The following is a 17,516-nucleotide window of genomic DNA, read 5'->3' as shown; positions in this document are numbered from 1 at the left end:
TCCATGACAGGTGGCCATACAACCTCTGCTAAAAACCTCCAATGAAAGAGTATCCACAGCCACCTGAGGGAGTCTGTTTCACTGTAGAACAGCCCTTACCGTCAGAAAGTTCTTCCTGGTGTTTAGCCAGAATCTCTCTTGATGGTGATCTGGCCACTGACCTGCTTGTAGTTCCTAATTATTGATACCTATTTTCTGTCCACCACCGTTTTACAGCAGAATTTGCACAGACTGCAGCTCAGTAAGACAACATCAGCCCTGCATGCAAAAGGTCCCAGGTTCAATCCCCAGCATCCAGAGGCAGCTAAGCAAAGGCTCCTGCATGATACGGTACAGAGATGTTACCAGCCAGAGTACACAACGCTGAGCTAGATGGACCAATGGTCTGATTCAGCATAAAACAACTTCCTATGACCTATGCATTCACCCCAGCTCATAAATTTGTTTCTATAGATACACCATAAAAGAGGAAGCAGGAACAGTGTTCTCCCTTGACCATGAGCATCTCTGACTATTTCATAATCCAGTGGAGATGCCACTGTTCTCCACCTGTTTTGCAAATTGCATTATGTTGCAGTGGGACAGATACTTATGTTGCAGCCCCAGGCACCTTTTAGGATACAATGGGACTTACTACTCAGTAAACATGCTTAGGACCATACTGTTATGTAGAAACATGGTATGAAGGATATCTACTTCCTAAAACAGTGTTTAAACAGCTGAATATGCTATAGATTTTGCAGAATGTAGAAGTCAACTTGTTTGTTGTACCACAACAATTCCCAGAAATGTGACACCACAGAAAATGAATATATATATATATATATATATATGCAGGTTTTGGTGTCCTCGGGTGTCTTCCCGTGTAAAAGTTGGGGTGTCTAGGCGACGTTTCGACGAGGTCTCACTCGTCATCTTTGAAGATGACGAGTGAGACCTCGTCGAAACGTCGCCTAGACACCCCAACTTTTACACGGGAAGACACCCGAGGACACCAAAACCTGCATTCCTGTACCCGTGAAAATCTACGAAAGCATATATATATATATATATATATATATATATATATATATATATATATATTAGCACAAGTTTTTATTCTAAGCCCTTTGGCACTGAAACATTGGCTTCAATAAGCATATAACTCACATTATTTTTTCTGAAAAAATATCATTTTCCAAAATGGATTTTTGATCAACATTTATATATGGTTTTTTGTGTGAAACAAGTTATTCAGTGTAAGACTAAATATAGCAAGCCTATTCTACTGTATCATGCATGTGACTTTTTAATCCCATAAATTACATAGTAGATAGCAGGTACTTCAAAGCAAGTACCTACAAAGCAAGTAATGTAATTTCCTTGAAAAATAAATCCCAACATTTCCTCATCTATTATTTCAATCTGCAGCATGGGTCAATTTGTAACTGCTGATTTCCTTAGGTAAATGCGAAAATACATCAAGGAAATTGCCAAGCTTTTATCCCTAGCAGCAATAAGCATTTAAAACTAAAAAATGCTAATTTTTAAAAGCCATCTACTGAAGCAGTTAAGAAGAGTGCTATCTTTGTGCAATTGCAGTTTACTGTTTTTTAGAGGGAAAACAGAACACAAGACTTTTCTAAAGGAATATAAGTATATCCGATTGACCAGCTTCAAACTTAGAGCCTCAGAATACTCTGGTATAAAATTCTGAACAGCAAGTTGTTGAGGGGAAGGGAACTGTGAGAAACTCTTGAAACATCACAAAAAAATCTGCCTAGACAACGTTTTTAAGTAGTGTGGTTTGGCTCCAACATTACTAGTGACAATCCCCTCTCCCTCTCTCTGGATCATCCCACAACAGCAGCTAAGCTTTTCACAGAAACTGCAAAATCTATCTGTCATTCTGCATCAACTGTTTTCCAAGTCACTGCCTTTACAAAGTCTCCCTCAGAGAAAAAGAATCACAACAGGAAGAATCTTCAAATTTACAGTCATCACTGCTTATGTGAAATGTCCATAATAAAAGAATGCATGTGCAGATGAAGAACCATGGTCATGTTTATATTCATATATCATACAGAATATTAATCAGACATTTTATCAGCCAGCAAAATAATTTTATTGAGCTATAATGACTTTGTGGTGTTGGCATAGAAAAGAGGACACACATTCTTTTACTATCTTGTAAGTGAATATTTCAGACTCAGGAATGTCAGGTAAACATCAGAAAACCAAATTCAACTAGCATTGCAATCCTGAACACATAGTGCAATCCTATGTATGTTTATGCAGAAGTTAGCCACACTATGGTCAGAGGGACTTACTCATAGGTAAATATGTATTAGAATGCATTTTTACTGGGAAGTTGCACTGAATTTAAGGAGCCATACTTCCAAGTAAACATATCTAGGACTGTGCTACAAATCACTTTTTATGGTGTAGAATTTTTTTAAGGCCCTCGTTGTTTAATAATAAAATATTTTGAATCAATAGAAAGGGCTAGGCATATTCTGCTATGTACTTTTTTTAGAAGAATCTAGAAATTCATTCAAATGCAAGTTTCTAGCCCATATGCTGTTGGGAAACACCCAGGTATGTAATCTACAGTGTAATACTATCCAGAAGTAAGTCCTATTAAATTCAATAGGCCTTACTCCCAGGTAAGTGAGATTAGGCTTGCAGCCTTAGGAGCTTCATGAATGCAGAACTTGTATTACCTATTGTTAACTAGAAATTTCTGGCTATAGCAGAGGATTTTCCAAAGCCTACCTCATTTGCTCGAAGGCAAGTGAGAGACATGTTAAGAATACAAATTAGAGAAGCTAGCAATCTTTCCAACAGCCCAAATTCCGAGGAGATTCAGATTAAATATATGGCATATAAAGGGCAAGACAATATTTTCCTAAACACTCAGGATTATGTATTTGTCATTTATATTTCAGAGCAAACACCACAGTAACAGAGTGTATCTGTAAAGTGCTCCTCATTCTGCTTCTCTTGTACTCTTTGAAAAAAAACAAAACACCATCATTGAATCTGCCAGAGCTGGAGGAGGAAAAAAAACAAGCACTTGCAGTATGAAATGGTGTTTCAACCACCCACACAGCAAATTTTGTATTTTCCAGTTTGTGATTCCTGTACTGTACATTTAACAATTTAACATTTAACAATGCTACTCTTCCAGTGCATAGCAACTATTCTATAGCAGGCTTTTCAAAATAGTACCACCTGATACCAACACAGACTGTTCTCTATCTGTCTAAAGTCAACAATGACTTCCTCAAACTGCAATTCAGCTCAGTAGTCCTACTGTGGTTCGTGTACCACAACTCTCTGGCAAGCATGACGAACCACAGACTTCCCTCCATCAATGGAACTGGGCAAGGATCATTCTCATAGTTGTGTTGCGATTCAGAGGTCCACAGACTTCTTTGCTTGTCTCCAGCTTCTAGGTTGGGTGGAAAGTTGGGATGTGCTTACAGAACTACAGTGCCAAACAAGCCCCAGCTTTCCATTCCAGAACTGAAAAAGGACAGTGGGTGTTTGTTGTTTTTGCTGGTGCACTTCTGAGACACAGCTCAACAAAACAAGTTCAGAGCTGTGGTGGCAGCAATTGTCCCTGCAACTGCACAAGGTTCCCAAGGCTTCCTAGCTGTGCAGGATCATCCCACCCCTCTTCAGTCTGGGGAACGGGGCTTGTGAGCCCCCATATCCAAGAATCTCCTGATGAGTCTGCTGATTCTCCAGAGAGGAGGAGCAGTGTTCTGCTCTCTACTTATTCTGCTCCAGCACCACATCAAAGAGTCAGTCAGTCAGTCAGTCAGTCAGAGAGAGAGACTGAGTGTTAGAGATCGTGTGTATAGATAAGGTTGCTGCTAAGAGCAGCTGCAGACACTCAGTGTAGTGCAGCATTCATTTATGCTTAGACCTCATTAAGCTCTGTATATAGTTGTATTATAGTTGTAGATAGAATAAAGAAGATATTCTACAAAGCTGCTCTCCGAGTCGTTTATGCTCTGCTATGCTCTGCTGTGCGACGACTGTCTTCATGTGGGAGTGAATCCGGTGCTCACAACTCTGAGCTGTGAGTCCACAGCACTTTGACCTGTTCCTGTGCAGAAGGTGGTCTCTGGAAGTGCTACCCAACTCACCTAGCCCAGTCGGGGCTGAAGTGGATGAGTCCAGTTGGTGACACTAGCTCAAGGGCGATGCTGACAGCTTGGGCTTCCTCTGCAGCACAATCAGGAACAAATTTCCTTTTCCCAGGTCCAAACATGGAGGTATGGAAGAGAGTGGGTGATTTTCCTGGTGTTGCACTGAGTTTCAGAACATTCTGAACATTCTCTTGGTGGCTACTAATTTTTGGTTGCTTAGGTCCACCCATTTTTTTTGTTTGCTTGTTTGTTTCCTGCCCAGTAGTGGTTTTCTTTTGTTATCTCAACTAAGATGGGATGGGGAAAGATTTCTCCCAGAATGACACTCTCATCCTAAAATATCCTTCCTACTCACATTCAAACCACTACATTCATTGGTCTGGAGAAATAAGAGGATGTGGGAAGCCGCTCCAGGCTTCCTTTCCAGAAGTCCATTATTTTATCACATACTAGATGGCATATTTGAAAGCGAGAGGAGAAATGCTTGTTAGTGTAAAGCTGAACATGTGTATAATCACAGAAACCAATTGTTAACAGCAATCCATGAATCAAATGCACTCAAAAACCACAACAGCATTTGAGGATGAGTCAGTGACAGCTACGTTGAATTCTTCTCTGGAAAGTACATCTTTCATTTCAATGTTTCCAATGGTTTATTTTTAAAGTCTGTTAAATAATGTTTTCCCCATTTTCAGAACTTTAGATATTTCAGCTGGGTAGTTAACCACGTTAAGGTCTGTTGGATGAAACCAACTTTTAAGTAGCATTTGATATCAAGTAATAGCTGGTGGGCAGAGCTATAATGTGAATCATGCATTATTATAGCTCCTTTCCCTACTACATAGAATCAATTGGTATTTATGCTTGTTATTCACACCTACCATTTCCTTGTGATTGGGATAAAAGGTCTGCTCAATTAAAGGAAACTTCTCTGGTCCCAAGGTTCTGTAGATGGACACCAACTGAGCAAACTGCAAAAGAAAATAAACAGAATTCTAAGCTCAAAGCTCAAAATTACTTCAGCACTGTTATTCAGCACCATAATTACTATCTATCAAAAATTCAAGAGCCTGTTAAAAGATCCCTTCTAGTTTACCATATTCTGATTACCCACCTACAGAAAAAGAATGTATAAAAAGTAAAATATGCAAGTGCAAATGATGGAGAAAATAATAATTTCATACACCTGTATTGTTTTGGCAATTCCATTTTCTTTTCAGCCTATGGCCTAGCTAAACTAAAAAGGCCTGTGCCTACTTTTTACAGTATAGAACAAGCTGCTTTTAAGTATTGCATTTAGCGAATGTTTGTTTTGGGACACAGAAAAGAATAAACTGATAGAATCCATGGTGACCGCCGTACGCATGAAAAGAGAATCAACTAGTCATGGCAGTTATGCTTAATCTTGAATTGTTTTGTAGATAGATAAAAAAGGATATTGGGAAACATTTAATGAACAGGAAAATTAGTCAAAGTCTTAATAAAGAAAGACACTGAAAAATTATATGTAATTGACTGATATTACAATGAGGAGCTAAATGATTTTGATTGGTTCAGGATGATGACACTGGGTTGCAACTGCTATGGGAAGACTGCTGTGATTCTTTGAATGGTGAATGTAAATCACATGTGTAACCTGGGTGTGTATAAGAATCATTGCTTTGGATACAGCCCTTCGTGGCCTCTCTATGATTTTTAAGGAGCCTGACCTTAAGTATATTTGTATTCAATAAAGGCCTATTCTTTTTACTTGGAGCCTGCATCATTTTCTTTGGGGTTTCTGTGAGGGATACCTCCTATCTAGGAAGCCCTTTCAAATATCTCCAGCACCGATTATCCCACATGAAATTAATGGCACTTAAATTTAGAAATGTGTACCGGATATCAGCACTGGGTATTTAGCATTGCTCATCTGACACACTTCCGCACAGATTTTATACAGTGCAGCTCATCCCAGTGGGGCACCCTGTCACAGTCCTGCTTACCATGGAACAATTGAAAGCTCACTTTAAGTACCAATGTTCAGGTGTGGGGCAGCTGGGCATGCTTGCTTGAGAGTGGCGTCATAGGCCAAACCAGGACCCATGCTGGACCTAATTTCTCACCCCAATGTAGAAGAATTTAGAATTGGGGTTCAAAATAGGAGAATTTCAGTGCATTTTTCCTATGGGATTATTTTATAAGATTGCAAAACCGCCAGCCATTCAACAGGTTTTTAAGGCAATTCTCATACACGCCACACCTATGAAGGAGAACCTAATTCCATATGCCCTCATTTCCAGTCTTCAAACTATCAAATCTCAGTTGCAACAACAACATCCTTGACTCAGTCTTGTAATCACAGCAGCTATCTTTGTGGGACTTCTCTCAGCAGAATCAAACCCCTCCAGAGCCACAGCAACATTGGAGTTGAGGATTGTGCTATGCTCTAATCACACTTAATTCTCCATTAACAAAAATGTTGAGCCTCCAACAGACAATTTTCTGCCGCCAGCCCACATAGTTCAGCTGGATGCGCAATGACACAAAACATAATAATAATAATAATAATAATAATAATAATAATAATAATAATAATATTTTTTATTTATACCCCGCCCTCCCCAGCCAAGGCCGGGCTCAGAGCGGCTTACAAGCAATAATAAAAACAAGATGAATGATTACAACTTAAAAACAAAAATAAAATACATTAAAATAATGGAACATTAAAATATTAAAATGTAGCCTCATCGCAGGAGGAGAAGGGAAAGAAAAAAGAAAGAGAGGAAGGGAGGGAATCAAATTGGCTCCAAGCCAAAGGCCAGGCGGAACAACTCTGTCTTACAGGCCCTGCGGAAAGAAATCAGATCCTGCAGGGCCCTGGTCTCATGAGGCAGAGCATTCCACCAGGCTGGAGCCAGAGCTAAAAAGGCCCCGGCTCTGGTTGAAGCCAATCTAACTTCCTTAGGGCCTGGGACCACTAGGGTGTTGTTATTTATGGACCCTGAGGCTCTCCGTGGGGCATACCAGGAGAGGCGGTCCCGTAGGTACAAGGGTCCTAGGCCGTGAAGGGCTTTAAAGGTCAAAAGCAGCACCTTAAATCTGACCCTGTACTCCACCGGGAGCAGTGCAGCTTAAAAAGCACTGGGTGAATATGCTCCCATGGCAGAGACCCCGTGAGGAGCCTCGCTGCAGCGTTCTGCACCCGCTGGAGTTTCTGGGACAGCTTCAAGGGCAGCCCCGTGTAGAGCAAATTACAGTAGTCAAGCCTGGAGATGACCGTCGCATGGATCACTGTGGCCAGGTCGGGGCGGGAAAGGTAAGGGACCAACTGCTTGATGCAGCGAAGGTGGAAAAATGTTGCCTTGGCTGTTGCTGTAACTTGCGCCTCCATGGAAAGGGAGGCGTCAAGGATTACATCCAAACTCTTAACGGAAGGCAATGGCACTAATTGGGCCCCCGCAAGAGAAGGGAGTTGGTCCCTCATCCCCATGCCGTCCCGACCTAGCCATAGGACCTCTGTTTTCAAAGGATCGGCTCCCACGAAACCATCCAACCACAGCTTCCAAGCATCTGGTCAGTGTGTTCGGGGCCGAGTAGGTGTGGCGATCCATCAGCAGATAGAGCTGAGTGTCATCAGCATATTGGTGACAGCCCAGCCCAAAGCTCCGGATAATCTGGGCAAGGGGGCGCATAAAGATGTTAAAAAGCATCGGGGAGAGAATTGCGCCCTGCGGCACTCCACACACCAAGGAGTGGCGCGACGACATTTCCCTCCCTAGTGCCACCCTCTGTCCCCGACCAGAGATAAAAGAGCACAACCAGTTACAGGCTATGCCCTGTATCCCCACGTCTGCGAGGCGGTGGTCCAGAAGATCATGATCGACCATGTCAAAGGCTGCTGACAAATCTAAAAGGATCAGCAGTCCTGACCCGCCTCAATCCAGTTGTCTACGGAGATCATCTGTTAGGGCGACCAGAGCCGTCTCTGTCCCAAAACCAGGACGGAAACCGAACTGAAATGGATCTAATGCCGATGTTTCCTCCAGAAACCTACCAAGCTGTTCAGCAACCACTCTCTCAATTACCTTACCCAGGTATGGAAGATTTGAAACTGGGCGGTAATTGGATAGGTCTAAGGGATCTAATGAAGTTTTCTTTAAAAATGGACACACCACTGTTTCCTTCTGTTCCCCTGGGAATGTCCCCGTGTCAAGGGACAAATTGATAATTTCAACCAGGGGGGTCCACGCAACATCTGGACACTCCCTAATCAGCCAAGACGGGCACGGATCAAGGAGGCAGGTGGTGGGCCTACCAACTTGGAGGAATCTATCCACATCAGTAGGGAGTATCTGATCGAAATGGTCCTGGACCTGAAGTCAGTCGAGGGGCCTCCAGTTCAGTCACTGTATCTAAATTGGCAGGGAGGTCACGACGGAGCAACAGGACTTTCTCCGCAAAAAAGCTTGCGAATGCCTCCCAGCTGTGGGTCAAATTTGTGCTTAAATTTGGTTGTCCTCCTAAGGACGTTATTGACCTAATTATTCTAGTTGTGCCGGGCGAGAGCTAGCGGATGCAATGGAAGCTGCAAAGTAAGATTTCTTAGCAGCTTTCAAAGCCATCTCATAGGCTTTCATAAGCGTCCTATAAGATGTTCTTGAGGCTCCGTCACGAGTCCATCGCCATACTCGCTCTAGCCGTCTGAGATCCCGCTTCATTTTCCATTGCTCCTCAGTAAACCAAGGGGCCCGGTTTTGACGGGGTCGCAGAGGGCGCTTAGGCGCAATCTCATCAATGGCTGCCAAGAGCCGGTTATTCCAGTCCTCAACAAAGTCATCTAATGAGTCGCCAGGAGGAGCAGGGTTCCGTAAGGCTTGTCGGAATCTATCAGGATCCATCAGTTTATCGCGGACGAGCCCAAATAGGTTCGCCACCCAAGCTGGAGAGGATAAGCATGAATGATAAGCATAAGTTAAAGATTTGTCACTTCAAGAAATTAACAGGAAGAAACAGCACTAGCAAGTTAGGACTCTGAATCAATTTTAAATATGGCATAGTCCACGAAATGGTGGGAAACCAGGATGAGAAGATCTCTTCAAGCTAATAACTAGTGTTTCAAGTCCCCTCTAGAGCTATTTTCATTTCAACTGTATGTGAGGTAATAAAGAAAAAATAACACATATCAATATGGGAGAATGTTGTGGTAATTGTGTTTTACCTGGTAACTAAACATCTGAGGTTTATAAGAAACAACAATGACATATACCAGCAACATTTATGCTTATACTTCAGAAAATTTCTAGCACAAGAGATTTTACAACATCTGTTCTTTGATCAAAAAAGAAAATGAATGTGATTCATTTGAATATTATTCAGTTCGAGTGATGTTATCTATGTGATTTGTTTTTAAGTATAAAAATAACAGGGAAGAAAAATGGGGCAGCGGGGGGGGGGGAATTAAACATCTTTGGTTCTGTTTGCAACCATCTATCTACTTTTTCTTTGGGGAAATGGATCACTGTCTGTGATTCTATGATGTACGAGGATGGCTGTGCTTGATAGTTCAATGTCTTCATAGATTTTACTGTGAGAATTCTTGTTCTTAGTGCATTTTCTTTGTATTGCTAGCACTTTGTCTTCTTACCTTTCTCATATAAGAGCTGTCTTTTCATCTATTAAAGAGCTTTTCTCGAGTGAGAGCGATTGTCAGCTGAAATCTTTATGTGTACCACCAATGCTTTGTACAGATAATAGTAAGCACTTGGCAAGAGAGCTCTTTCATTTGATAATAAAAGAATGTGCAAGATATATTTTGTTATCCTAAGAGTGGAACATTGTAGCTTTGAGTGAAATCCCTAGGTACAGGGTACACTGAATGCTAATGCTATAATTAGAGACTTAGATAATAACAGTCTTACTATTTTAGTTTTATTCACATGCATTTAAATATAAGCATGTGCCATGAAACAGAATAGGACATTTCTCTCCCTAATATACAGCATTTAAGTAATTACACCTAAATGGGAAATGGCCTCATGTCTTGCTTCCACACACAAAAATGAGTACTGAACTTTCCAATGGAGTCTCTCTCAGACTGCAGGAGGGAGGAAGAGAGAGCAAATAGCAGAACTGCAGTTGCAGCTTCAATCTGAGTGGGAAACTGTACTAGTGGGAAACTCCTTCCAAGCACAAAAGGAGAGTGCAGAATGAACTTTGGAATCCCTTATGGGAGGGCTTCCTATGGTCCTGGAAGCAGCAGACAACAATCATATAATTTCTCTCTATCCACCTTCTCTGTACCATGAATGATATCATTATATATGTTTAGCATCTTCCTCCTTAGTTGCTTCCCCCTGGCTCCCAATAAAACAGTTGCCAACATTTTAACCTTTTCATGTAGAGGCCTTACTCCAGCTTCCTGATCATTTTGGTTACTCTTTTACATACTTTGATGCTCTATGGGATGAAAGGTTATATGTGAACCCCTTCTCAGTCACTATCTTGGTGGGATACTCAGCCAGCTCTTACGGCTTTTGAATAAAATGAGCTTACTGCCATACTAATCCCCCCCCTTTTTTGCATTCCGTAAGTTTTGTGTTGACTGAAGTTCTATTGATCTGAAAGGTGCTGCTTTCCTTTTTAAAAAAATATAGACTGTATGGAGATTACTGGAATTATTGTATATGTTCTCTCAGTTCTGTTAATGCAGCTTGGTATGTTCTATTCCTTATCCCAGGGTCTGATGAGAGTGGTATCCATGGATTAAGAATACGCATTATTTATTGTCAAGGGCCAGGGTGGGAACATGTGGCCCTCCAGATATTGGACTCCATCCCCCATAGGCCTCAGCGGGTATAGCTAATGCTCAGGGGTGATAGAAGTTAGAGGATAGCATCTGTAGGACCACATATTCCCCATAACTGCTCTAGGGTATTTTGGAGTTGACAGATCACTTGTCATTACATTCAATGTTGCTGTGGGTACCAGAAAATATCTATTTCACAGAAGAAAAATTGTTGATGCTTGGAACGGCCCCTCCCCCACAAAAAAAACCCAGACAGAAAGCAAAGATCCCTATCAAAAAGGAGACCCAGGTTGAAATCTTCACTCATGTATGAAGCTCATTATGTGCTAATCACTATCTGTAAGCTTAAAGGTAAAGGACCCCTGACAGTTAAGTCCTGTCATGAATGACTCTGGGGTTGCGGCGCTCATGTCGCTTTACTGGCTGAGGGAGCCGACGTTTGTCTGCGGACAGTTTTTCTGGGTCATGTGGCAAGCATGACTAAGCCGTTTCTGGCGAAACCAGAGCAGGACTCGGAAACACCGTTGACCTTCCCTAATGGAGTGGTACCTATTTATCTACTTGCACTTTGACGTGCTTTCGAACTGCTAGGTTGGCAAGAGTGGGGACCAAGCAACAGGAGCTCACCCCGTCACGGGGATTCGAACCGCCGACCTTCTGATCAGCAAGCCCTAGGCTCAGTGGTTTAGACCACAGTGCCACCTGCGTCCCAGTGATCTCTAAGCTTAACAGACCTCAAAGGGTTATTGCAAGGATAGGATGGTGGTTGGGGGTGGAGAACACTTGGAGCTCCTATGAGAAAAGGTGGGGTATAAATAAATAAATGCATTTTAAAGAGCCAAAATCTGTTGCTAAAACGTGACAAAAAATATTAGAACTTCCGCATGCCGTATCTCTAAAAAGGACCTACCCAGCCATTCAGTAAAACATGATTTCATAAAATGTGATAAATGATAAATTTATTCATAAATGACAAGCTGGTAGTAAATTTTTATAGCATAAACCCATCCTACCAGCTCAACACTCAGACATTTATGCTTTCATTCAGACTGGCATGTTGCAGCTCTTCAATTTTATGTTGTAAATCTATAAAGCCAGTTTCTTATGCAAAGGGCTGAGTGAAGAAAGATAAAAGCATCCTGGTTTTAAATGATAAGGGCATGCATGGCTAGTCCCAAATGCTAGCAACCTTTTAAAACAATAGCAGGAATGTCAAGACTGTGAAGCCTAAGGAAAAAAATGCTGAATTCAAGTATAACTGGTTTTGTCCTTAATGCCAGCATTTTTAAAGAGCTTGCTCTAAGGCGAAGGCATCCTAAAAAGCTTATCACCTCACATTAACTTTCTGATTGCAGAAGTGATTCTATGGGCACTACAGCACGCACACACAGAGACCTCCACATGTAGTGTGGAGTGTTCCCATTCAGGGTTTAGACAGCCATGTCCCATTCCAAGATGCTCAGTTCTATTCAATTCTATTCTCCTTCTCTCCCGTTTACTGTTCTCCCAACTCCCCACCTCCAGTCACATCATCCACTGAGCATTATATGGCCACTGAGAATGTGTAGCCCTTAATGGGATGGCTTTTTATGGGGGGTGGAGGAGGAGGAGGGTCCCCTTTAAGCTTTTGTACCTCCTTAAAATGTTTGTATTTCTGCAAACCTTGGGGTGCCCCCAAAACCTTCTGATAGCTCTTTCTCCGCTGATGACACTATTTTGGCTGCAAATGGACTGCCCCTTGGAGCAAATGTGGTGTAGTCATTTGAGTGTTGGACTCAGACTAGACAGGCACAAGTTCAAACCTCCACTCATCCAACACACATAAAAAAATTTTTTTTTTGTATATATAAAAATTAGCCAGGGGGCAGGGAGATGTGAACATGTACACCACCTTGAGCTCTTTAGAGTAAAGACAATAAAAACATAACAAAGGAACGAAACAGCATACAGTAAAAGTGTTTTGTATTTTCACATGAGAAATTAAAATTATAGCTCTTAGGGCAATTAATGAGCCCACCATTGGACTAATATAGCGCTAACTAATGTTTTAAAAAATCTAGATGGTCAGATTTGGCATGCATTACACAAAACAGCTCCTTCATTTTCCCCAACCTTCCAATTCAAAGCGACGGTTGTCTTCGAACTCGGGAATTTCTGTCAACTTACCACCCAGGGCTTGTCACAGAAGTTGAAGATTGACTCTAGGGAGTTAACGCTAGGGATGCCAGCATAATGCATCCCGATGATTAAGTTACGGAAGTCTTCATTTTCTGCCATGCCGAACGAGTGTTGTCGAACAAGAACGAAGTCGGGCCTGAATGATCTAAGGAGAATAAAAGAATTTAAATGTTTCTTCCATAAGCCATTTTTCTTATAAATGAAAGTAATACAAACATAAGAGAATGTAAGAGAACAAAGGTTACTATATTTTTTCATATGAAACGTTTTGCGCTGAAAGTCAGAGGATTCCCCCCTCCCCATAAACCCAATGTTCTTCTTTCAATGATTTGTGTTACTAAAGCTGTGGTCCTATTCATGCTCACTTGGAAGCAAGCCCACTGAAATCAATGGGAGTTTCTTCTGACTAAGTATGGTTAATACTAGGGTGCACATCCAAGTGAAGAAGCTCCAAATTCCCCAGCTATACCTGGTCTACCCAAGTGGCATCTCTTATAATCTATAGTGATGCAGTTCTGATCTAGCAACTGCATGCTCACTGAAAACCGTATCTTTGATATTTGTTCCTAATACACCATATTACTTAGATAACTAAAGGGAAAAGCCAACACCTGTATGAAAAGAAAAGAACAATCAGAATATTTTTTATTGTCTGGGACACTGGGGCTCACCTGTAGGGCAGCATTTAGTAAAGCACTCTGTACCTATAAACTACAATTATTAAGAAAGAAGCAGAAAACATCTTGGGATTGTTGGAAATAAGTGCCAGGACTGAGGTGATAAGGTATGAGAATTAGGAGCACAAAATATAGGATGTTAGGAGACAACAAACAGATAAAAGGAGGTTGAATGATAGAGCAAGGAGATAGAGATACAAGAAGGCAGGATACCCTATAATATGATAGCTTTTTGGAGCATCTGAGTGCTACTGAGCCCTTTCTCCTCTTACAAGCAATATAGTCATTTCCCCTCTTATTAGGTCAGCACACATTCCTGCCAGATTACTGGTCCCAGCACAAGTGGGCTGAGAATCAGTGAATTATGAAACAGATACAGATAGGTAGCCGTGTTGGTCTGCCATAGTCAAAACAAAAAAAAATCCTTCCAGTAGCACCTTAAAGACCAACTAAGTTAGTTCTTGGTATGAGCTTTCGTGTGCATGCACACTTGTATCTGAAGAAGTGTGCATGCACACGAAAGCTCATACCAAGAACTAACTTAGTTGGTCTTTAAGGTGCTACTGGAAGGAATTTTTATGAAACAGAGTGATTCTTTAACATTTGTGATGTTGAAAGACATGCTTTGCTTTCATTTAAATCCTTTGCAATGGGCTTCCCAATTAGACTTCTCAGTGTGCAGGAAGAAACTTATGTCTCTGATCCCTCCTCTTGTTATTCATGGGCAAAGCGACTCTATTGTACTCTATTTCCTAGATCTCAAAAAATTCACATCAGAGTAGTTACATCTGGAATGAGAAACCAGGTGAGTTGGGCAGCTGCCATAAATACTGTGCTACTGCTGCCCCCTAGAAAAAGACAATGCCAGAAAATGGCAGTTAACCGCATCCCCTATGACCACTATTTGTTTCCTAATTTCAGACATTGCAATTATGGTATGGGAATCACATGGAATCATCAGCTATACCACAGAAGTGCATATGAATCAATTCTAAAGCAGAAATCCTTGGGAGTGCAACTGAATTTCAAATAAGCTTTTTTAAAAATAAAAAATAAAACCTTTTTCACCCATCATTTTTTAGATATGTTCTGCAATATCTTTATAAATCAATACATTGTTCCTCCCTGAATATATTTACAGCTCATGCACAGTTTGGTAATTTAATATAACATTTAATCAGCAGAAATATTTGCTAGCCTTTTGAATTACTATGGGCTTGGTCTAGCTGCATTGCAGGCATAAATAACCCTGATGCAAGGAAAGATCCACATAGGTCATGCCAGAGCTCTAGCTTCCCCATGTCCCATTGCAGCAGAAATGAAAGCACTATTCAGAGCGTTGTTCACAGAGGCTCACATGTCACAGAAATGTAAAGCTGGAAGGGACCCTGAGAACCATCTCCCTGCAATGCAGGAACATGCAGCTGGCCCACATGGGAACTGAACCCACAACCTTGGCATTATCAGCACCACGCTTTAACCAGCTGAACTAACTGCTTCCAATAATACCTTGGCATCATGATATGTATGCTCCAAGCAGGAAAGGGAAGAATAATGGGAAGAATAAAACTATAGGGTTGGAAGGGTTCCCGAGAGTCTTCTAGTCCAACTCCCTGCAATGAGCCCTTTAATCACTGGTGCATCACAGCACCATTTGTTATTTGTGGGGTTCCTTCCCTCTCCTATTTATTTCAAAGGAACAGGGGCAACACCTAATAAACCTTTCTTAGTACAGCATAATAGATGACTTTATTATAATGAGAGTTACAGGTAGATAGCCGTGTTGGTCTGCCATAGTATATATAAGGATCTGGTGACTTCTGTTTCAGTGTATCTGAAGAAGTGTGCACGCACACGAAAGCTCATACCAATAACAAACTTAGTTGGTCTCTAAGGTGCTACTGGAAGGATTTTTTTATTATTATAATGAATCATCAGTTCTGCAAAGACAGGAAGTTTTGAATAGTATTGGAGGTAAGCTTCCACAAATACTAAATCACCTTTAAAGAAACAAGCAACATGAGTCAAATACCGTAACCAAAAGAATAAACAGTTTCAGAAAATATTTTTATAATTTGAAAAATAAATTTGTCCAAAGCTAATTTCATTGCTATGTCTCATTGCTATTAAGAGTTGTTCTTTTGCTTTACAAGTTACAAAGTGATCAAAACAGAGTTTGCTAAATCAGTCATAGCTACCGGGTTGGGGGGGGGGGGAGCTTGCTTGCTTGCTTGATTGATTGCCTGCCCCAGGTGAAGCCTCCACTGGGGTGCTATTGAGGCTGCCAGCCTATGTGTGTGTGTAAGCAAATGCATGTGGGTGGGTGAGGGCAAACAGGGTCATTTGACCAAGGTGGAATAAAGCCTAGTTTCGCCTCTGGCTAAATGCTGATCTAATTTAATAATTCCAAAGAACATTGTTGGTTTTAGCAATATGGTAGTTTTCAACTGCTTTAAGTTAATTTCAGTTTTTATGAGGAGGGGAAAGAAAACAACTTACCTAACAACTTTAGTGCCATTTCGGAACGCCTGCATGTCAACAGCATAATTGCCATCAGCATGAGCTATCAAATTGACCTCTGAAAACTGTGCCTGTAAGAAAAGAAAAAAAGAACCTCCATAATCAATTGTGTCAGACTAAATTCTTCTTCGCGTATTTAATTAAGCTGCTACTCTACTTAGGGCTAATGCTCCTATCTCTGTCATCTGAAGGAAGGAAGACACGTGAAACTTCTCCCTTCATTGAGGAGTGTGCCAGAAGAAGTTGCTAGAAGTTGCTACAGGAGTTCTTTTCTTAAGGCACGAGTTAGCAATCCTGTTTAGAATCCTCTCCCACTCCTGGAAATATTTTTCAGGTGAAAGCCAGAAACAGTATGTGTCCAGAAAAAAAATGCTGTCTTTAAATCTATACAGTTGATCAAATCATTCTGTCTCCAGGGTATCCTGTTATTCTGCCAAACAATAAGAAGAATTTTTACCACATATCAAGTACAAACGTGTGGTTTAAAAATAAGGTGAAATGGTTATCGTGCACTTGGGGGGGGGACTCCATACAAACAATTCTGGATTAATAGGAGATCAGTGTTGGCTCCTCTTGGGCACCTTTTATAATATGTTGATATAAGAACTAACTTTCAGGCCGATACTAATCACTGTACAACTTCAGAAGAAAGTCATGGATTTACCAGCTATGCAGAGTTTATGTAGCCTGCATTTATACTGGTTTTATATAAAAGTATATGTGTAATTTCACTATAGTCCTGACAGATTTCCAAGTGATATTCATGTGTTCTTTCTTCAACAAACCGAGTACTGTATTTTAACAGCACATGACACAAGTTTAGGAAACCACTGGGAGCAATCATCAGGCGTTTTGCAGTAAGCTCTGTCTCTCTGTTCCATTGGTACCAAGAGAGGCAGAGTGGAGGTAGCAATGGGCTGACTAGGGGTCAAAACTGAAGCTGAATCCAGACAAGACGTAAGTGCCATGGATGGGCAGGAGCGGTGTCTGGGAGTTAGTAGAATTTCCTGCTCTCCCCTTGGAGGAGCAGGTGCATAATTTGGGAACCATCATTGTCACTTGAGGCCAGGCAGGTGACCTTGGTGCCTAGGAGCATTTACCCCTGGCTCGGTGAGCATACTATGGCCCCATCTAGATAGGTACAACCTGGCCATAGTTCTTTATGGTCTGGCAACCTCCAAACTGGACTACTGTTATGCACTTTATGTGGAGCTG

At 41.3% G+C, this 17,516-nt stretch overlaps 1 protein-coding gene across 1 annotated transcript in view; it reads right to left on the bottom strand.

Moving 5' to 3' along the window:
- Window positions 1-17,516, bottom strand: part of SYN2 (synapsin II) — a 147,054-nt gene that overhangs the window by 63,616 nt on the left and 65,922 nt on the right. Inside the window, exons 3-5 of the mRNA XM_081901207.1 lie at window positions 16,281-16,372; window positions 13,093-13,249; window positions 5,021-5,110 (exon numbers count right to left, since the gene is read on the bottom strand). Of these exons, the coding sequence (XP_081757333.1) occupies window positions 5,021-5,110; window positions 13,093-13,249; window positions 16,281-16,372 (339 nt within the window). The remainder of the gene's footprint in view (window positions 1-5,020; window positions 5,111-13,092; window positions 13,250-16,280; window positions 16,373-17,516) is intronic.

Source organism: Podarcis melisellensis (assembly GCF_964234715.1).
Source record: "Podarcis melisellensis genome assembly, chromosome: 2".
NCBI classification, from domain to species: Eukaryota; Metazoa; Chordata; class Lepidosauria; order Squamata; family Lacertidae; genus Podarcis; species Podarcis melisellensis.
Note: the sequence above shows the minus strand (reverse complement) of the source record. Positions and strands in the feature narration are given on the sequence as shown.